At 41.7% G+C, this 22,460-nt stretch overlaps 1 protein-coding gene across 1 annotated transcript in view; it reads left to right on the forward strand.

Annotated features, from left to right (window-relative positions):
* The first annotated feature begins 200 nt into the window (after positions 1–200).
* The window catches only part of LOC121928867 (lysine-specific demethylase 9-like), a 33,454-nt gene continuing 11,194 nt past the window's right edge, over positions 201–22,460 (forward strand). Inside the window, exons 1-2 of the mRNA XM_042464150.1 lie at positions 201–673; positions 21,447–22,117. Coding sequence (XP_042320084.1) covers positions 262–673; positions 21,447–22,117 — 1,083 coding nt within the window. The 5' untranslated portion in view covers positions 201–261. The remainder of the gene's footprint in view (positions 674–21,446; positions 22,118–22,460) is intronic.

Raw genomic sequence — 22,460 nt, forward strand, 5'->3', positions numbered from 1 at the left:
TCCCCCTTCAAGCCACGTGACTGGGCCGCACTGCGTGCCTCTCCGCACGCTCCTCTCCAGCCAGAACTACTCCTGCTCCTTATAGGAACCACACTTCCCAGCGGCCCCTGCGCCTCCGAGCATGCGCGCGGCCGTTCTAAACTTATCGCTCCCGACGGGCGCCTTGTCGGACCTCCGCTCCCAGCGTCCACCGCGCGGCGCCTGCGCAGTGGCGTCGTCTGGCGCTCGGGCCATTTAAATGTGTTTGAGGGAGACGGCGAAATGGCTGCGCAGGTCGCTGCGGTGCGCGCCGTGGAAGAGAAGCCGCTGGGAGAGAGGTCTGGGCGGCCGAGGGGGGGAGGAGGCGGCGGCGGAGGAGGCGGAGGGAGGAAGCGGAAGGGCCCGTCCGGAGGGGAGCTCTGCAAGAGGCCCAAGCTCAGCCAAACGACGGCGCTGATGCTGGGGCCCGCTCAGGCGGAGCAGGCGCCACTGCCACCGCCGCCTCCTCCTCCTCCTCCGTCGTCGCTCTTCGCCTTCGCCTCCCTCAGCCTGGCGCCCCAAGCACGGCCCTGCGAGCAGCAGCGTCGGCATCACCACCGGCACAGGCACCGCTCCGAGCTCGGGGAGAAGAAGAAGCCCCACAAGGGCAGGCGGGCCGGAGAAGGGGCGGCGGGGGGACGGCCGGGGAAGAGAGGTGAGCCACGGAGGGACCCCCACACAATAATGACACACACACACATACATGACTATTAACACACACACACTTCGATGTGTTAAAGCCCCATTTGCATCAGTGTCCATGTGAGTGTGATCATAGTGATCACAATGACATCTATGCACTTGTTGTTGTTATCATCCCCACCCACTTTTCTGTCTCGAAGCCCCATCCATCTCCATGGGTCTGGCTGGCCCTGTGTAAGTGCTGTACCTGAACGCCTGTTGAAAGAAGGACCCATCCCCTTCTCTGAGCAGAAGGGCAAAAGCCCAGAGCTCAGTCTGCCCAAAAGAAGCAGGGGCCCCTCTGCTCTCTTCTGCCTCTGCCCCGTGCCTGGCCTTTCCTTCTAGCAGGCAGCCTTTAGGGTGAGCACAAACATTTCTGCCTGCTGGAAGTGTATAGGCCCTTTGGCATAACTTCCTTTGCTTCATCCTTTATTACGTGCCCCTAAGTTTTACTCTCAACTTATCCATGAATTGTATCAAAATATACTACTCTAATTCCAAAACCTGCCCTCAACTTAGAAATCAGGTTGACTTGTAGTTGGGTATATATACAGTTAAGTGGCTTCAGTGACTTGACGACTTGGTAAAAATGACCCACCGACTTGACTTGAGACTTGTGTGTTTTTAGTGACTGACTTGCTGGTGCCATTCACTTTCAGCGGCAAACAAGACCATCCCCAAAATAAGGGGCCCATTTCTTGGAAGGGAACAGCAAACATTTTATTATGCCGTGGGTTTGAGGCAGAAGGATCCTTCCAAAAGGCATTTGGGAAGCGTCAGAAGGCCCTCTGCAGTGCAATGGGACAGGCTGCCATGCAGGCCTCAAGCCCATTATAGTGACATATATACACACTCACACACTTTGTTCCCTCCCAGAAACGCACCCTGTCTCCTTTTTTTCTGTTAAAAGTTGGTTCCCATATTTGAAACTCGACTTGAAAGGATCTTGTAAGGATTTGAGACTTGAAGGTAGAAACTTGATACTTGACCTGAAACCTGGACTAAAAGACCTGAATACATCACTGGCACCAGTCCCCCGCTTCCTCTTATGTTTGTCCTTTTCATAGCCAGCTTTCCTGACTCCTAAACTCATGACATACAGAAACATCTTTTTTCTCAAGGGACGAATGGTGAGATGGCGTTCAGAATAGGGTTGTGTCTCTTGATTAAGATTGGCTTCCAGTTTGCTGATCTTGATTTCCACAAATGTTGGTGGGGTTACTCTATCCAGGCAGCATGTTGTTCAAAACTAGCTCTGTGGAAATAAAAGTTGCCTCTGTATTTGCTTATTGGTGTCTTAAGGGAACTGAATTTGTACAGGTCTAAAAAATACAGTTGGTACATTTGTTGTGTGTTGTTATGGCAACTTTGCCCCAGGGCTTTCTGGGGCTGAGAGTGTGTGACTCTCCCACAGTCATTGGTTTCTATGGCAGAGCGGGGAATCAAGCCCTGATCGCCACCAGAGTTGTAATCCAACACTGGATCCTAGGCTGGTAAAAATGGAGAAAATATTGTCTTTCGGGCTGATATTAATACGCGATAGACTTAGAACATGAATAATCTTGCAGACTTTGTTAAATGTATTGCTCTGAAATTAATTCCTTCAACTGTTAAATAATGTTTTTTAGATTTGTGACTATTTTCCACAGGTGATTGGAATAAAGAGGAAAGGCTAGTTGAGTTGGATATGAGGGACTCCGAAATCCTGCTAATTGTTAAAAGAGTCACCCCCCAAAAGCTTACACATGTTTATGACCTTTGGCTAATAAAGTTATTAGACACGGATACTGACTGCGGTGGTGACTGAAATTATTTCAGACCTAACATGCAGGAAGACTTTTACATACTTCTTAGGGCTGTAAAGTGAATTTCTCTACAGACTCCTAGAACTTTCACTGAAATCAAACCTGAATTTTAGAAAATTGAAGTGTAAATATTAAATGCCCATAAATTTTAAAACTATATTTTTGGAAAAAGTTGCCCCCGGCAGATTAGTGGATGACTTAGTCTTACTGAAAAAGTGCACATTAAATTTTGGAGTTAAATTACTGTAACCTCATCAGGTTGTGGTGTGTATTATTATTGAGAATACTTTTCATTATGCTCTCTAGTAGAATAATGGAGCCAAATGCCACTATTCTAACTATGATGGCTGAAGTGAACTAAGTGGATCGTGCCCTTTCAGAGGGAGAACGTTACTTAACATGCCATTGTAGAAACATGTTTACACAGAAATATGATACATTGAGCTTGAGTTGGGGTACTCCTGAATAAATGTGCTCATAGGATTGCAACCTGAAGAGCTGTAACAAATTCAGATCCAAACTTCAGATTTCTAGCGGGAAACTCAGGGATGGATCCCATGTTGCATGGGCCGAAATACAAACAGTGGAGGTGTTTTGCTGGTGCTAGTGCAACTGATAGCACAAGCTGTTGTTGTATGCTTTTAAGTCATTTCTGACTTATGGCAACCCTAAGGTGAAGCTATCACAAGGTTTTCTTGGCAAGATTTGTTCAGAGGGGGTTTACAATTGCTTTCCTCTGAGACTAAGAGAATATGACATACCCAAGCACATCCAGTGGTTTTTTGTGCCAGAACAGGGATTCAAACTCTGATCTTGAATCCTAGTCCAACACCCACAGCACTACACCATGCAGGCTCTCAGTACAAGCAGTACCCAGCTTAATAAAAACTAGAATGCATCATAGAATGGTTTGTGGAAACAGTATAAAAATATTGTGGCTTGCACATAGATGAAAATGGGTTTTCATGTAGTACCTAGTGTGTTCGATTTTAAACTAATTTTCAACCTTAGTGTGAATGGGTTGATTATACACTTGGCATAAGCTTTTTGAGCCACATTTGTTGTTGTTGTTGCTAATTGCCACCTAGTCAACTTCAGGGCTGTGGCTTATTTGCTTGAGTATTCATCTGTAATGCTATCTTCCTACTGCTTTCTACAATAATGTCTTCTCATGATTTGCCAAAGTACAACAGTCTCAGTTTAGTCATAGAATCATAGAGTTGGAAGAGACTGCAAGGGCCATCCAGTCCAACCCCCTGCCATGCAGGAAATCACAATCAAAGCATCCCCGACAGATGGCCATCCAGCCTCTGCTTACAGACCTCCAAGGAGGGAGACTCTATCACCCTCCGAGGGAGTGCATTCCATTGTCGAACAGCCCTTACTGTCAGGAAGTTCCTCCTAATGTTGAGGTGGAATCTCTTTTCCTGCAGCTTGCATCCATTGTTCCGGATCCTAGTCTTTGGAGCAGCAGAAAACAAGCTTGCTCCCTCCTCAATATGACATCCTTTCAAGTATTTAAACAGGGCTATCATATCACCTCTTACCCTTTTCTAGGCTAAACATCCCCAGCTTGAGTCGTTCCTCATAGGGCATGGTTTCCAGACTCTTCACCATTTTGGTCACCCTCCTTTGGAGACGCTCCAGTTTCTCAACATCCTTTTTAAATTGTGGCACCCAGAACTGGACACAATATTCCAGGTGGGGCCTGACCAAAGCAGAATAGAGTGGCACTATTATTTCCCTTGGGCTAGATACTATACTTCTATTAATGCAGCGTAAAATCACGTTGGCCTTGTTAGCTGCCGCATCGCACTGTTGACTCATGTTCAACTTGTGGTCTACTTGGACTCCCAGATCCCTTTCACACCTAGTTTCATTCAGCCAGGTGTCCTCCATCCTATATCTGTGCATTTCATTTTTCCGCCCTAAGTGCATTATTTTACATTTCTCCCTGTTGAAGTTCATTTTGTTAGCTTTGGCCCAGCTTTCTAATCTATTCAGGTCATTTTGAATTTGGATCCTGTCTTCTGGGGTATTAGCTACTCCTCCCAATTTGGTGTCATCTGCAAATTTGATAAGTATGCTCCCAGTTCTGTCATCCAAGTCATTGATAAAGATATTGAATAGCACTGGGTCCAGGACAGATCCCTGTGGGACCCCACTGGTCACTTCTCTCCAGGATGAAAAGGAGCAATTGTTGAGCACCCTTTGGCTTCAGCAAGTCAACTAGTTACTAATCCATGTAACAGTTACCTTGTCTAGCCCACATTTTACAAGCTTGTTTGCAAGAATGCCATGGGAAAGGCTGTGAAAGGCCTTACTGAAATCAAGATATACTATATCCACAGCATTCCCTTCATCTATCAAGCTAGTAATTTTATCAAAGAAAGAGATTAAATTTGTCTGGCATGACTTGTTTCTTTGAAACCCATTTTGACTTTTTGTGAATATGGCATTGCCTTCTAGATTTTCACACATTCTCTATTTTATGGTCTGCTCCAGAATCTTTCCTGGTATTGATGTCAGACTAACTGGATGATAATTGTTGGGACCCCCCCCCCCCCCCCCTTTGAAGTTGGGAACAACATTTGCCCTCCTCCAGTCTGCTGGGACTAAATTTTAAATCAGACATAATGCAAATTTTTCTTCCATGAATCTCTGTGTATAGTAGAAATAAGGATGTTCAGAGCTTTTCAAGATTGCCTGGTTGTCTGTTAGCCCAGTTTTGGTGACATGTCTCTACAATGTTTATAGAAGCTGAATTTTTAGAAAAGATGAGTTCTGTAGAAATGTTTCAATGGTCTATACTAAAGTAATAGTAGTTCGCAATTTCTTACTGGGGGTATAACATTAAGTGAACAAGGCACACTGACTTCTAGGTTTTCTTTGTGATACGGGGCATGGTAGCAAGGTCATGATGTAAAAATGATATGGCAAAATGCTGTAGATGTGGTTCCAGGACATGGAATACCTGGCATCTTGACTGCAGATAGGAGATGTTTAACTTATTGATTAGCACATAACGTTGAAGTTACTAAAAGGAGAAGAGGAAAATTGGATAGGCAATATGTTGTACATGGCTGGAAAAAATCCTAAACACCAAGATTTATGAAAGATATTAAATTGCTTAAACGTTGAAAAAAAGTTTTTCAGCACTTTACTAGAACATTTAAGTAGCTCATTTGTACCTTTGAAAACAAAAAGCGTAGGACTTTGATCATGTTTGCACAAAGTTTCTATCATTTGTTTTTCTAAAGCAATTTGATTTATTAAATCAATAATGGGTATTTTTTTCCATTTTTTCAGATCTGCTTTGATTCCCCACCATCACTACCCAGAATGTGGTACCCAGAGTCTGTTGCAAAAAAGAGATGTAAAATTAAAGAATTTTCAGGCTGCAGAGAATGAATTATCCATATATAGTTAACTCCTAGTGTCAACCAGACAAGGATGACTTGACCTAATCTTTCTTTTATGCATTGGTCTGAGTATTCCTTACCTAAGAAAACCCTATGAAATTCATGGGGTCACCATAAGTTATCAGAAGACTTGAAGACACACACACACACACACTCACTGTTGACTGTCTTGCCAAGTCAGATGTGATTTGCTTCTCTTCAAGTGTTCTATTTTTGTTCATATTTTTATTCCTATTTTCTTTTGCATTCTGAGGTCCTTGTCAACTCACTTGAATTTTCCTCTCTTTGCAAGTTTTCTTGTTATTTTTAAAAAGTTTACCTTCTCTTAATTAAACATTCAGTTTCCCTCTCCCTCTCTTCATGTTGGATAGTCAGAGTCGCCTTGGTGGGCAAAGGGCAGAGAAAGCCCTTTTAAGGTCCACATGCCGGGGGGGGGGCTTCTGCTTTCTGGAAGCGAGACTTCTTCCCCCTACCCTTTCCCTGGCCTCCAGCTGTCTCTGAAAGACAGCTAGAAGCCAGGGAAGGCTCAAGGAGTAGCCATGGGTGCGTGCTGTTGTTCCCTCTCTTCCTGCCCTTGCCCTGGCCTCCAGCTGTCTCTGAGAGATAGCTGGGGGTCAGGAAAGGCCTGTGGGGGGTGGAGGAGTCGGCACATGGTCATTCCTGACCCACAGCTGTCTCTGGGGAGGCACCTATGGGTTAGGAAAGGCCCGTGAGGGGACAGAGGAGCCGGCACGTGGCTGCTCCTCCACCATCTGAGCCGTTTCTGACCCATAGCTGTTCCTGGAAAAGCTCATGGGGGAGTGGAGGAGTTGGCATGCGGCCGTTCCTGGCCCATAGCTGTCTCTCCGGAGGCAGCTATGGATCGAGAAATGCCCATGGGGAGGGCGGAGGAGTCATCACGTGGCCTTTCCTCTGTCCCCCAGGCCGTTACTGACCCATAGCTGTTCCTGGGAGGCATCTTTGGTCAGGAAAGGCCCATGGGGGGGGGGGAGCAGAGGAGTCGGCATGTGGCCATTCCTCAGCCCCCCTGACTGTTCCTGGCCCATAGCAGTCTCTCCAGAGGCACCTATGGGTCAGAAAAGCCCCATGGGGAGCGGAGGAGTTTGGATGCACCCATTCCTTCTACCCACAGGCCTTTTCTGACCCACATCTGTTCCTCCGGAGACAGCTGAAGGCCGGAAAAGATCTCTGGGGAGGAGCAACTGGAGCACGTCAGTCACTTCTCCTATCCCTCCTGCCTTTTTCCTGGCATCCAGCTATCTCAGGGAGGCAGCTGAAGGCTGGGAGCGGGCTGGGAGGAGGTGCATGAGGCAGTTGGAGAGACAGCTGGAGCCTGGGAAAAGGCAGGGAGGAGGAGGAAGGGGCATGCGTGTGCCTGATCCTCCTTGTCCCTCACCCATGCCCGGCAAAATGGCGTCGCGTGCCACTGGTTTGCCATCATGGCTCTAAAAGGCACTGAGAAACAAAAATCTCATGACTAGAAGACACTCAGACAGTTTTGACAGTGTCATTGGGTAGTTGCTTCATAACTCTGGATTGCATTTGAAGAAGTAGGTTTATATCCCCAAAAGCTTGTGGTAAAATAAAAACCATTTAGTCTTAAAGGTACTACTGCATTCCTTTCTCCCCTGCTCCTTTTTAAGCTGCAAGAGACTAACATGGCTACTACTTTGAAAGCTATGGACCAAATGAGATCGGATGGAGACAGCTACATTTGCTGTTAATGTGTATATTTTGTTTGTTCTTACCCAAAATGTGTGTGGACTTTCCCTTTTACATTAAAAGGAATAAATAACTGAGGAAGCTAAACCCTCCCCCATTTTCCTTCCACATCATTTCAAACTTTTTTCTCCCACTATGACTTGGATATTGGAACTAGTACAAAGAGAGATGATGGGGAGTTAGGGTGGAGGAAGTTTTTACTCAGCCAGTTGTCTGTTATAATTGGGCTTAAGCCTGTAGGTACTGTGTGTCACTCTTCTGCCTGCAATTTTGGGTAGTATAGATCTGGATTTGACAATTTCAAAGGAGGTAGCCTTTAATATCCTGCATGTCTTGTGAAGGTAAAAGTCATGGATTTTGCTAGAGATTCAAATGGAATTGAAGGTATACTCTTCCAGTGTACAGGAATTGGTATGCTCAAGAAGTAGTAGAATATTTTAGTGACCATCAGACCATTTTAAGATGGAATAATGCTTTTGTACCCTCTCCTACTGCCTTCCTTTCCTCTTCTCTTTGATTGGATATTGATATTGTTCTTTTTCTAGCTGTGAAGGTTTTAGAATAGAATTTTATTCATAGAGGACAAGAGACTTCCAGCATCTTTTTTGTGCCATAGCAGGACTACATGGACTAAAAAGCTAAAATTTTGAACAGAGAAAGTATTACTGTTGCTGCATATCCTCTACACTCTGTTGAAATAATTTCTAGGGTACTGCATGCATGTACATTTACTTAAACATGAGTCATGTTGGTCTTCTGGAACTTTCAGTTATTAGTCACAATTACAGCATAATTTATTTATATTATATTTATTTGGGGCATCACTAGGGGTGTGTGGGACCATACCAGGTGACACCCTAAGGTGGGGTGACACCACTGATCCCCAAACATCTGCCTTTTGGCAGAAACAGGCTGTGGCATTCACCTGTGTACCTTTAAAATGCTGAAGAGATGGTGTAAGTGGGGTGAGGCTGAATGAGAGGAGAAAGGAGAGATCCCAAGTTTTTTTTAATGAAATTGTAATTTTTTAGTTTGCAATTTTTTCTTTTAAAATGTTCTTTAAAAGATCATATCTTACCAAATTTTCACTTTAGCCACATGGAACTATATATATATGTAAATGCATTTAGGCTGTGTGTATGATATTGTAATTTAAAGGTATAATTTCAATTTTGCTAGTTGTTCATGTAACACCTATTACCATTACATTCAGTGATATATGGGAATTATGATTTATAAGATTCTGTATGATGTGTTATGGGAGGAGTTCAGTAGGAGGTTATACCATGAGTTACCACACCAGATTACACCCGCTGTAGTGACACCACTGGTATATATTTTATTTATTTATAAATCACCTTTCTCCTGGATTAGGACCCAAGGTAGCTGTGGGAAAAGAAACATAGGACAGTGCATTGTGTGATCTAATATTCTTAAGTAGATCTAAGCGTTCCCCCCCCCCTCTATGTCATTGTTGTGTAGTCTCTTGATAAACTGACAGTTAATAACATTAATGATTCATCCTTGCTTTGCACAGCTGTCTGTAACAGATGCACGATACTTGGTTGTGTATAACTTCAAACTGATGTTGAATTATCATCACTGCTGAAAAAAAAATTAGCTTGAGGATTCAAGGAATGTATAACCTCTGTCAGGAGTGGGCAGCTTTTGGTTTTCCAGGCAACATAACCTGTGATGAGTGTAGCCCTGCAGTGTCGTCTCTCCTGGGTATGTTAACTCCTAAGATATAAACCAAATGTTCTCCCCCTTTAGTGAAGGAAATGCAAACACATTATAGTCTGTCATAGTCAACATTTATATTTATCAAATACGGGTAAACAACTGTGGCACTTCAAATGTTTTGGGACTATAGTCCTCACCACTCACTATCTTGAGCTGTAGAACAAAAAAATAAATAAATCTGACTTCCACTCATAAATTATAAGTCTCAGACTCTTCCAGCTTTCTATTTTTTTTCACCAGTAATTCTTACACTATTCCACAATTCAGTCAAAGATGTCAGTATAAAATACCTAAGGAAAGAACTTCAGATATAAAACAAAATATAGGTTCAGGTGTTTGAATCTCAGGGCCAAAACACAATGCAGAAATAATCCAGGTTGAAACCCTGCCTGCCCCACTGCTAGGGAATCATGGGAATTGTAGTTTATTGTGGCACCAGAGCTCTCTGACAGAGAAGGCCAAATGTCTCACAGAACTACAGTCCCCAGGATTCCTTAGCATTGGGCAGTTAAAGCAGTCTCAAACTGTACTATTTTGTAGTGTGTTTTGGACCCAAGCGATCTGACCACTTTGGTGTGATGGAAATCTATCAATTTAGCTTACTAATTTTTTGTTCAAAAGCTATTATGACTTTCTTCCTTACTCCATGGATCTGTTTTAATGGTTCTCAAGGTTTGATTCAACAGCTCCTAGAATTCCTTACAATTGGTATTACTAACCAGAGGATCTAAGTCTAAAACATTTGGAAGACCAGCATTTGAGAACCACTGATGTGTTTTATTTGCTTCAGTATCACCTTTCTAGAACTGTGAACACCAATAAGCTACCATTGCAAGGCTGCACGTACAAGTGTCCTCTCCAACCTGAACCCCTTCTGTCAAATCTGATGAAAATTACCTTTCAAAAGGTTTAAGAGAAGGGTTTTAGAATGCTCTCTCAACACAGTTTGAAGCATTGCTCTCTATATGATACGTTTTTGAAATAAGGAATTTATAGGTTTGTTACAAATAGCACTGTCTTTTGGTTACTGGGGCTCTTGCATTAAAATGTGAATATATGAATATATAATTATAGCTTCCTTTTTACTCAAATACGTCTGAAAATATATCTTCAAAATTTAGTGAGCATGGAGCTCAATAGTAGTTTGAAATCATGTTCAAGTGACAACTTCTGAGTTTGTGGACTCAATCTGATTGATGATAACTTGTTCTGATTTCAGGCAGTGACACAAATGATCAGACATACTTAAAATAACTGTAACTATGTATGGTGTTTTTTCTGGCTGCACTGTTTTTTCATACTTTTTCTGACTTCCCTTAGTGGCTGTGTTTTTTCCTAACAGTTTCTGCAGATTTTTAAAAGCAACTTGTTTGGGTTGAACTTATGTTACTTGAAGGATTAGTTTCTCAATAACTTTTCTTGCACTATAAAAGTGATTAAAAATAACAATAAGTAACTGCCAATAAAATGGCTGAAGTTAAAATGTTTGCATTCAAGCAGTCATTGTTCTTCAAGTAAGAAGATTGGAAAATTGTAATAGTATCCAAACTTTAAAAGAAAATGGGAATAATTCGTTTTAAAAAAAACCCAACAATGTTTTTTTAAAAAGTAATTTTGTTTCAACCAAGATTTAAACCAACCCTGAAACTTCCAAACGTTCATAATATTTTCCAAAACTACATGATGAAACTACATAATTGTGATCTGGAAAGAAAGTAAAATAATGTTTCTTTTTTATGATGTTGAAGTTTATTAAAGTTATGCAGTCTTTGAGTGGCTCCTTGTTGTGGATAATGAACCAGCACCTACAGGGTGAAATAAGGTGTGTCTGTGAGCGTGTGTGTGAATGTACAGGCATGCTAATGGGGATAAATGTGTTTTATGTAATTTGGAAAACACTGGAACATTAACAGCTGAGGTACAAGCATAGGCATGCCAAACTGTCATGCCTGGAGTGTGGGGCAAGTGGAATACAGTACTCACAGTTTATGTTAATAAATTATGCTACAAAGCAATAATAGATCTCCTTGATATGCTAACTGCTATATGACACAGAACACAGGGATGTAGAGGGTGGAAGACAGAAACAGACTATGTATCTATATAATGTACATAATGCCTATGTATATGTTGATATGCAATAAAAGTTATGGCAGGTTGTTTCACCAAGGAGTTTGCTATGTGAAACATAGGGGCCATATAGACAGGCCAAAACAAAGCTGCTTTGGGTCACTTTGGAGGTAAGCTGTTTAAATGATGAATGCGTCCTAAGGACTGGAGCACAGCTTTGGTGCATCTTCTGGTCTCTTAAGATGCACGTGTCATTTAAAAAACGTACCTCCAAAGTGACCTGAAGCAGCTTTATTTTGGCCTGTCTGTATGGACCCATAGAGAAAGGGAAGTGTGTATTTGGTTTCAGTGAGGACAAGTGGTTCATTGAGACTAGGTTGTGACTACTTTGTGGATGAGGCTGTAACAGTTTCAGAGGGAAAGAAAGGAAGCGGGTCAGGAAACAAAGGCAGTGAGAAGAACAAAGTAGAGGACAGGGAATGTGTATGTGTGCATGCATATGTAAAATGATGTAGACATACCATATCTTGATTTCAGTAAGGCCTTTGACAAGGTCCCCCATGATGTTCTTAAAAACAAGCTAGTACTGTAAACTGTGGGCTAGAGAGTGCAACTGTTAGGTGGATTAGTGATTGGATGACTGGCTGAACCCAAAGGGTTATCAGCAGTGGTCCACATTGTGGAGAGAAGTGACCAGTGGGCTGCCACAGGGTTCTGTCCTGGGCCCAGTGCTATTTAACATCTTTATCAACAATTTGTATGAAAGAATAGAGGGCATGCTTATTAAATTTGCAGATGACACCAAATTAAGAGGAGTAGCTAATGTTAGGGATGATGGGAGTTGCAGCTCTTCTCCTGGCTTTCACTCTCACCACCCTGGTCAGCGGAAGAACAACCAGTTTGACCAGTAGCTCTGAGTATTGGCTGAAGATGTCTTCCAATCTTCTCTGCAGTCTGCTGGTTCTTGTTCAACTCTCAAGACACCAGTCAACACAGTAGTCTTCTTAAAAAGATCTACTTTTATTCTAATATATACACTATGCACAAAACAATTCACTACTCACAAAATCCACACTCCTCAATACCCACACTACTATACTCCTCTATACCCACAAAAAGTATTGCCATACATTATTGCTTATATAGACATTTGTCTCTCTATTCATTATACAGTTGCCACCTCCTGGGCGTGTACATACATTATGATTGACATACCATACTTGGCTCAATCTAGCCCTCACATTGCATCATACATTACTGTCCACTCAATGACTCTCAGGTGATATCAATTTGCATCTTTTCACTTTGTCATTGCCTCATATGTCCTTGGCTTTCAGGACTCTCCAATTACATTACTTACAACACCTGTGTGACAATTCAATAACTTTTGCTGTGTCATGTTAGTTTCAAATACATTCATATACATATTATATTTCTTGTGACTATATATCCCATGTGGCTTTTTCCTGACAGCTAATACCCCAGAGGAGAGGATCAACATTCAAAATGACCTTAATTGATTAGAAAACTGGGCCAAAACTAATAAAATGAACTCCAGCAGGGAGAAATGTAAGGTACTGTACTTAGGCAGAGAAAATGAAATGCATAGCTATAGGATGGGGGACACCTGGGTTAACAAGATGACATGTGAAAGGGATCTAGGAGTCCTAGTAGCCCACAAGTTGAACATGAGTCAGCAGAATGATGCAGCAGCTAAAAAGGCCAATGCAATTCTAGGCTGCATCAATAGAAGTATAGTGTCTAGATCAAGGAAAAGATTAGTGCCACTCTATTCTGTGTTGGTCAGGCCTCACCTGGAATACTGCGTTCCATTCTGGGCACCACAGTTGAATAAGAATGTGGACAAGCTGGAGCGTGTCCAAAGGAGGGCAACTAAAATGTTGAAGGGTCTGGAAACCATGCCTTATGAGGAATGACGTAGGGAGCTGGGCATATTTAGCCTGGAGAAAAGATGGCTAAGAGGTGATATGATAGCCCTGTATAAATATTTGAAAGGGTATCATATCGAGGATCGAGCATGTTTGTTTTCTGCTGCTCCAGAGAATAAGACACGAAGCAATAGATTCAAACCACAGGAAAAGAGATTCCAGTTCAATATTAGGAGGAACCTTCTGACAATAAGAGTTGTTTGACTGTGGAACACACTCCCTCAGAAAGTGGAGGAGTCTCCTACTTTCGAGGTTTTTAAACAGAGGCTGGATGGCCGTCTATCGGGGTACTTTGATTGTGAATTCCTGCATGGCAGTGGGTTGGACTGGATAGCCCTTGTGGTCTCTTCCAACCAGGGCTGGGGACTAGTGGTAATTTTGGGGTTACTCTTTGTCCCACTCTGGAATAAGATATATTTTTTTCTAATGTTACTCCTACTCCTGTAAAAAATCCTCTTTCTCCTTTACTCCTTATTCTCACTCCCCAGTCCTGCTTCCAACTCTATGATTCTATGTTTCTACATTTGAAATGGATAATACTTAAATACCAGATAATATTTGCATTTTGTACAGGCTCTTCAGAGATCTATGGCAGTCCCATTCTGGAGTTGAGAGTTGGAGGAGTAGCCCACTGGCAGCTTTTACACAGAATGGGAGGATTCTGAAGTGGTGGTGGAAGGCTGACTTAGTCCATGTAGAGGAGTCATTTTATAAGAATGGCACATTGGATGTAGTAACTGTCTGCCACATGGCCATGCCCAATTTTTTTCAGACTAATGTAATGTCTTATTAGCAGGACTTTTAATTAGGATTGGTGAATGGGAACACTTAAACAATTCAGCTTGTTTCCTGTTTCATTCCCAAGTGCAATTGAAAATGCTGGTGCTTCCATTTTTCAAGATGTACATGACTCTGGAGATGGCTCTTTATTTCTATAAAGACAGTTCTGTCATAAAATATTTACAGTTTGAACAAAAGAAAGTCCTTTACAGTTCAGCATTCTTCATTTGAATGCTAGTACAATTTAGTGCTGACGACTCTAACTGTGACACTACAATTGCTAATCATGTACACCTCAGTGTTTAAACCAAACAAAATACAAATATTGCAGTTATTTCTTAATTGAGTAATAAGAAATGTGACCATTTTGACTCCCAGCTGGAACTTGATTGAGCCTACCATGCTTGGTGTTGTGTGCCTGAAGATACATTATGGTGAGCCCATCCCATTGCACAGATCTTTGGTTTTAACTGAGTTTTGTTTGCATATTAACTCTACTAAGCAAACAAATCTATGATCCTAGTTGTCAATCAAGGAATAGACCAACAATTCTAACATTACCTTGTTTTCTTTCTTCTTTCATGTTTCAGTAGTTCTCTCATTCCAGTGGGAGGGTTGATATCTCAAACTTCAGTGCCTCACTTCTACTACAAAGGTTGCTTCCACTTTGTCTCACGTTTATTTATTGAACTACAGGACGTTCATTTGTGAAATTGCCTACTGTTCCTTTTTTTAGTAACCTCACACTAAGTTATCCTACAGTAATGGTTCTAAAATATGGGTCCCCAGATGGTGTGTGTGTGTGTGTGTGCGTGCGCCTTTGTGGCATAATGGGTTGAGTGTTGGACTATGACTCTGGAGAACAGGGTTCGAATCCCTGTTTGGCCATGAAACCCACTGGATGACCCTGGGCATGTTGCACTCTCTCAGTTTCAGAGAATGCCAATAGCAACCCCCCCTTTGGAGAGACTTGCAAAGAAAACCCCATGATAGGTTCACCTTAGGGTCGATTTGAAGGCACACAACAACAACAACAACATGTGGCTTCAAGTTGCCTGTCGATTTACGGTAGTCCCATGAATTTCACAGGATTTCCTTAGGTGAAGAATATTCAGAGATAGCTTAGCCAATTCCTTCTTCTGAAATATAGCACACAGCACCTGCTATTAACTAGTCTCCTGTCCAAGTACTAAGCAGAGCTGACCTTGCTTAACTTCCAAGCTCAGATGGGATTCAGTATTTAGACTGCTCAGGATAGATTGAAATTCCCAGATATTCAGATCATTATCTATGCTGTTTGGACTTCTGGGAGCTGCAAATAACATTTACAGATCCAGTTTGGGGAATCACTGTCCTAGTATAGGTTCATAGTAAGCGGTTAGATTCTAGTCTTTTTTTTTATAGCATGCCAGTTTGTAATCAAGAAACATATTTTTGATAAATATGTTCAAAATTACAATATAAGGCTGCCACTGATCTTTCTAATAACTGTTATGACTGCCATGTTACCTCAGCATCAGTGACATATAGTAAGGTGTGCAGTCAAGTGAATTAGGATCTTGATGAAAAGACTATTTTGAGATAGTCTGAGGAGAACCTCAGTGACGTAACAGATTTGCCTGAACTTCTAAATGTTCTGAACTTGCAAATGTTCTTAAGACTAATACTCAGCAGAAAAGTCCTTCATTCTTTGTTACTTCAGGTAACTGATATTGGGCCAAATGCAATGTTTCTTCTGTTCTGTTCTGTTATATTTTTGATTAAGACTAGTGTGATTCACCTGCAGCAAATATTGAAAGATTAAGTTTGTGGAATCAGCATTGCTTTTTACTAGAATTCAGAGTTCTGTCAGCTGGAAGGAAGTGTGAAAGGGGAGAACCTCTTTTTGTACCTTTTATATCAAATGTTTGGGTGTTTGGACACCCTTTCTGATCTACTGCAAATCATAAAAAATATACCAGTATTCCCAGGCTACCATCTTCATACGCTTGACTGCAATTTTAGTTCTTTAAGGAGTGGAACATGGCAAATTTAGTTTTGACAGCATGGGACTTCAGTTCCTCACAACCAAATCCTTGCCAGGTTGGTTGCACCAGCCAAATTACTCCTTTGTTAAAACAAACATTTTAAGTAGATTTACATAATCTGGAAAATTTTTGCATTACTTCTTGAAACCTTCTCCTGATCTCTGGATTTTGGTCTTGTCTAATATAGTCAACCCTCCATATCCACTAATTCTTTATCCACCGATTCAACCATCCATAGTTTGAAACACACACACACACACACACACACACAATTCCAAATCACAAATCTTGATTTTTGCCATTTTATATAAGGAACACCATTTTACTACAACATTGTGTTTAATGGGACTTGAACATCCACTGATTTTGATATCTTCAGGGAGTCCTGGAACCAAATCGCAGTGGATACCAAGGGCCCACTATAGTTCTACAGTTAAGCAGGGGTGGGAATTGTGTGCACTTCCAGGTGTACTAGACTGCAAGTCCTTTAAGCCCTAGCCAGTGTAGCTAGTGGAGAGGACTTCTGGGAGTTGTAGTCCAACAGGGCTGTATGATTTCCACCACTGCTGTAGAGGCTGCTGGTTTTCCTTCTTGTCATACTTTTCCTTAGGGCTTTAGAAGAGAACAGTCTAGCAGTGGCTGTGCCTATTGCACAATGAAACCTTATGAAGTATCATCTATGAGAAATACTGACATTTCCCCCTCTGTTTTGCTATATTCTAAAAGGAAATTTCCCACATCCTTGTTTTGCTCTCCATCAGAAATACAGTACACCTGCGCCATATGGGGGCTCACCATACGTGGACTCAAAGTCACACGAACAGCAAACCCTAATACAATGAATGAGGTGTGCGGCAATGGTGTGTGGCACGCCGTGCGCCACAGGGGCACGCCCCATTCAAACAAATGGGTTTGAGTATATGCACAGTTTGTCCTACGCGCATGGAGGGGGGGTCTGGAACGGATCCCCCTCATAAGGCAAGGGCGGACTGTAAAAATTAGCTGCCTAAACACATTTTCTTCTTAAACATAAGTAAGTGGTGTGTGTGTGTGCGCGCACACACACACACATGCACATGTATGCCTTCAAGTCGCCCATTGACTTATGGCAAAGCCATGAATTCTAGGGTTTTCTTAGGTAAGGAATACTCAGAGGTAGTTTTGCATGTTCCTTCCTTTGAAATATGGTCTACAATACTGAGTATTTGTTGGTGGTCTCCCATCCAAGAACTAACCAGTTCTGACTGCATACCTGTCAAGATCAGTACTGATGATTTAGGATTGCTGGCACTTGTACTGAAAAATAAATGCAACTCAAAGTTCTACTGTTGTTTACTTTAAAATGTTGTTTATGCCTTTCAACCGATTTCAAGGCCAGCTAATATAGTAAACTTAAACAAGAATATTACTATACCACTCTATCAAAGTGGGAAGTAAAAACAGTTGGTGAAATAAAATCACCACCAGATAGCATGAAATAGCATACAGAGGATGTAAGAAGGCTGTGCAAATAAAGTAGACTTTGATATTGAGATAATCAAGGTAGATTCTAGGCTAGCCAGCAAGAACAAGTCCTTTCCCCTGCTATGTGTATTGTGGATACAAGTAAAGAAAAGGCCTATTTTACATCTTTGTATATGAAAAGGCACATGTAGAGACAAGTGGTTCTTCAGATCATCTGTTCCTAAGCTATGAAAAGCTTTAAAGGTCAAAATGAACACTTTGAACGGAGTCCAGAAATGAACAGGGAGCCAATGCAGCCAGTGAAGCAGAGGCTTAATCATAACACCAGCTAAGAACTTTGTGGCTGTATTTTTTACCAGCTGCAATTTCTGAACAGCATTCAAAGTCAGACCTATGTATAATGTGTTACGATATTCGGGATGTTACCAAAGGATGGAGCAGTGAGATCCAAGCTGTCGCTGTTGAACAGTGAATTTATTCCACATATTCCAAAACATTAGCAGAGGCATGAATGGAGATAATTGTTTCTTGGCACTTGGCATATACAATCAGTCTTCCGTATCCACAGAATCTTTATCCACGGATTCCACCATCCATAGTTTGAAAATATTAAAAATATATATAAATTTCAAAAAGCAAACCTTGATTTTGCCATTTTATATAAGGGACACCATTTTACTACACCATTGTATTTAATGGGACTTAAGCATCCATGGATTTTGTTATTGACGGATGATCCTGGAACCAAACCCCAGTAGGTACAAAGAGCTCACTGTATTAATATGAGTCTTCACAACTGCACATTTAACAAAGGACAAGTTTCTGAGTTTAAGGGATCCAACTTTTGGTAGGCAGAATGTTTTCAACTCCAGAACTATCACATCACCTGCCTGACAAACCTATATTCTCTTATTCAGCTCTTCAGAGTATATGGCTGAGATTGCAGTTTGCATTTTTCAGTATTACCTTAAAGTCAGATTTCACCCCCAGCATAATATCACTACTAAGATACCTGTGCTTTAATATCTGAATTCATCCACTGATAACATGGTTTGAAATCTATGGCCTGTTACAGACTGCCAAAATAAAGCTGCTTCGGGTCTCTTTGGAGGTATGCTATTTAAATGATGCATGCACCCTAAGAATCCGGAAGCTGCACCAAAGCTGCACTCCAGTGCTTAGGAATGGAGTGTGGCTTTGGCGCGACCTCCGGACTCTTAGGACCCATGCATCATTTAAACAGCATACAGTGGTACCCCGGGATACGAATGCGCCGCCTTACGAAATTTCCGGGTTACGAAAAAAATCCATTTAAAAAAACTGTTCCGGGTTACGAAGGTTATTTCGGGTTACGAAAAATTTTTTGGTGCTTTTCGGTGCTATTTCGCACGAAATCGCGGCTTTTCCCCATTAGCGCCTATGGCTTTTTCGCCTTACGAAGATTTTCGGGTTACGAAAGCGGCGGCGGAACGAATTAATTTCATAACCCGGGGTACCCCTGTACCTCCAAAGAGACCCGAAGCAGCTTTATTTTGGCAGTCTGTAACAGGTCTATGAAAGCTCATGCTAAACTAAATCAGTCTTAAAGCTGTTGCTAGATTCCTTCCCTGCTTCTTTTCTTTTTATATTGTTATGGTACTGGTAAAGACTGGTGTACCAACATAAGATGATATCAGCTTCTTTAAATATAGAGGAAATTGGCACCTCAAATGACAAAGATAGATAACTGAACATGCCTAGATTGTCACTTCTCACTTTTTCCTTCAAGGCAGCTATCCATTTAGGACAGTGTGAATGCCATTAACTTTGGAGAGTGAGCTTCAGAACTTCTGGACTGAGGTTCTTTATTGGCCATTATAGACTTCATTACTACACTGAGTATCAAGTCAAATTTCATAATGGACATAAATAGTGCAAACTTTTATTGAAGATCTACACAGTGTTAATATTGTTCTGGTTTTTCTAGGCATGGGGTGAAACAAGGAATCAAATTCTAGCCAGCAACTAGAGAACTTTAAGGCCTTTCTCTGTTTTTTGATTGTAAGCTATCATTGTCAGCTCAGTTCTCCATATGCAGCTTTACAGACGTAAGGGGTTAAGATTTTATTTCTTTTTTAAAAAATGGAAGCTGAGATTTTTGAAAGGGTTATGAATCCTGTGGTAATACAGAATCATATAATACATACCGTATATACTCGACTATAAGCCGAAAAATTTATGCCCCAAAATGAACTCCAAAATCACGGGTAGACTTATGTATGGGGCAATGAGTTAATGCTAATAAATTTCTTGAAAGAAGTAGTGCCCACCTTTCTCTGTAGCCTTGTAATGGCTTCCTGTTTGAAGCCCCAGCACCCGCTCTCCTCTCTCCCTCTGTGTGTGTCTGTTTCCCTCTCAGCCTTCCCACGCAGCCCAAGCTAACAAGCTGCTGCTGAAGCAATGTATGCCCTGGCTTGTACACTGTTTTGCCTGGAAGTCCTGGAGGTGAAAGGCAGAGAGAGAGAGAAAGGTCTGTCCTCTATTTTTGCAAGCCCTGAACCTTGGGAGTCCTGGAGGTGAAAGGCAGAGAGAGAGAAAGGTCTGTCCTCTATTTTGTCAAGCTATGACCCTTGGGGTCCTGGGGGTGAAAGGCAGAGAGACAGTGGGGTCTTGTCTTCCTTTTCACAAGCCATGAGCCTTGGGAGTTCTGGGGGTGACAAGCAGAGAGACAGTGGGGTCTGTCCTCCTTTACGCAAGCCATGAGCCTTGGAGATGTTCCTGGTAAGGGGAAGTGTGTGTGTGTGTGTGTGTGTATGTGCCTGTGCGCCAAGGTTTGTTTCCCCTTTTCCGTGCCGAGACTGATGCTTTGGAGAGGTCCAGAGAGGGAGGGAAGTGGTGCTTTGTTTCTCCCCCTTGGATCTTTTGTAACATCCTCTGGTGTTTGCCCCTCGACTTATCCACGGGTCATATCAAAATCCATGATTTTGGATCCAGCAACTTCCCTCGACTTATACATGAGGACGATTTATACATGAGTATATATGGTACTCAGAGGTGCTGATAGCACAAATCAATGCAGCATAGTAGTATAATGACTTGAAGTAAACACTTCTTTTTCCAGCTGCTGTTTGTATGGCTGACTAAGGCTGCATCCACACTGCAGAAATAATCCAGTTCGACACCACTGCTGTGGACTTGTAGGAATTGTAGTTTTGTGAGACATTTAGCCTTCTCTATCAGAGAGCTTTAGTGCCACAACAAACTACAATTCCCAGAATTCGATAGCATTGAGCGATTGCAATTAAAAAGGTGTCAAAGTTGATTATTTCTGCAGTGCAGATGCAGCCTAAGAGAAATGCTTGTGATAAGGAATGATATTATGAAAAATCATGCCTGCTTTTACTCTGTAGGCTTAATTTTAAAAGATAAAGCCGTGTTGCATTTGTCCCTTCTTTTTTCAGTAACACTTGAAACAAATGTTAGAGGATAGTCCATTGAAGCAAAACACAGGGATGTTTGGCAATTGAAGACTTACAGTCCAATACAATTCCTAGTTGTGTTCTTAAAACTTTGAAGCCATTTTGTTACACTTTCTCAAACATTATTTTCCAAATTGGATGCATCAACTTCCTAATCTGGTACATTCAAACACTGAAAAATGCCAAGTTTCCCACACTATTGTCTGGGGATGGGAGTATATATAGAGTTTATTTCCTAATGTTTGTGACTGTATTTCTGGGTGGTTATATTGCAACAATAGAATGCTAATTTTCTTATTATTTCTAGAAAGCCGAGATGAAAATGGAAAGACCCAGAGAGCTGACAGTCTTATTGTAAAGAAAATAAAGAAAAAGAAGAAAAAGAAACATAGAGAAGACACAAGGGGCAGGCATCTGAAAATGTACAACAAAGAAGTACAGACGGTGTGTGCTGGTCTTACCCGTATCAACAAAGAGGTTTTGACTCCAGGGGAGAGTGATAACTTGGAAGAGAACAAGGAAACTTTTAGGTATCTAAAAGATGAACAGCTGTGTCAGTTGAATTTGGGTGTGCAGGAATATAGGATACCCCAGGGGGTGCAGTCTCCATTTACTACCCACCAGGAACATTCTGTTCGCAACAGCTTCTTGAAAACAGGCACTAAATTTAGTAATTTTATTCATGAAGAGCGTCAGTCAAATGGAGGAGCCCTGATACTTCATGCCTATATGGATGAACTCTCATTTTTATCTCCAGTGGAGATGGAGAGATTTGCAGAAGAGTTTCTTGCTTTGACATTCAGTGAAAATGAAAAAAATGCAGCATACTATGCTCTTGCTATAGTTCATGGGGCAGCTGCCTACCTGCCAGACTTCTTGGATTATTTTGCTTTTAATTTTCCTAACACTCCAGTGAAAATGGAAATCCTTGGCAAGAAGGATATTGAAACAACCACCATTTCAAATTTTCACACTCAGGTAAGAGAAGCTATCCCAAAGATGTAATAGAACATGAAATTGACCATTTAAATGACTTCAGAATCTGGCAGTAATAAGGAAAATACTGTGATGGATAATAATTGTGAAAACTGTGCCAAAATCAATGCCCACTTCCATTTGTCTGCTTCTACTTACCTTCTTCTTAACCATCAAAACACCCATTCTACATAACTTTCCTTCACAGAACACACATTCAGTATCTCACCCCACAGAGTGATGCTATTCAAAGTGGTGTCTAAGGACCAGTGCTAGTCCATGAGTCACCAGCTGCTGGTTTCTGGAGAGCTTCCAGGGAGGAAATAAAAATGAATAGGCGTATTGC

Source organism: Sceloporus undulatus, chromosome 4 (assembly GCF_019175285.1).
Source record: "Sceloporus undulatus isolate JIND9_A2432 ecotype Alabama chromosome 4, SceUnd_v1.1, whole genome shotgun sequence".
Classification (NCBI taxonomy): domain Eukaryota; kingdom Metazoa; phylum Chordata; class Lepidosauria; order Squamata; family Phrynosomatidae; genus Sceloporus; species Sceloporus undulatus.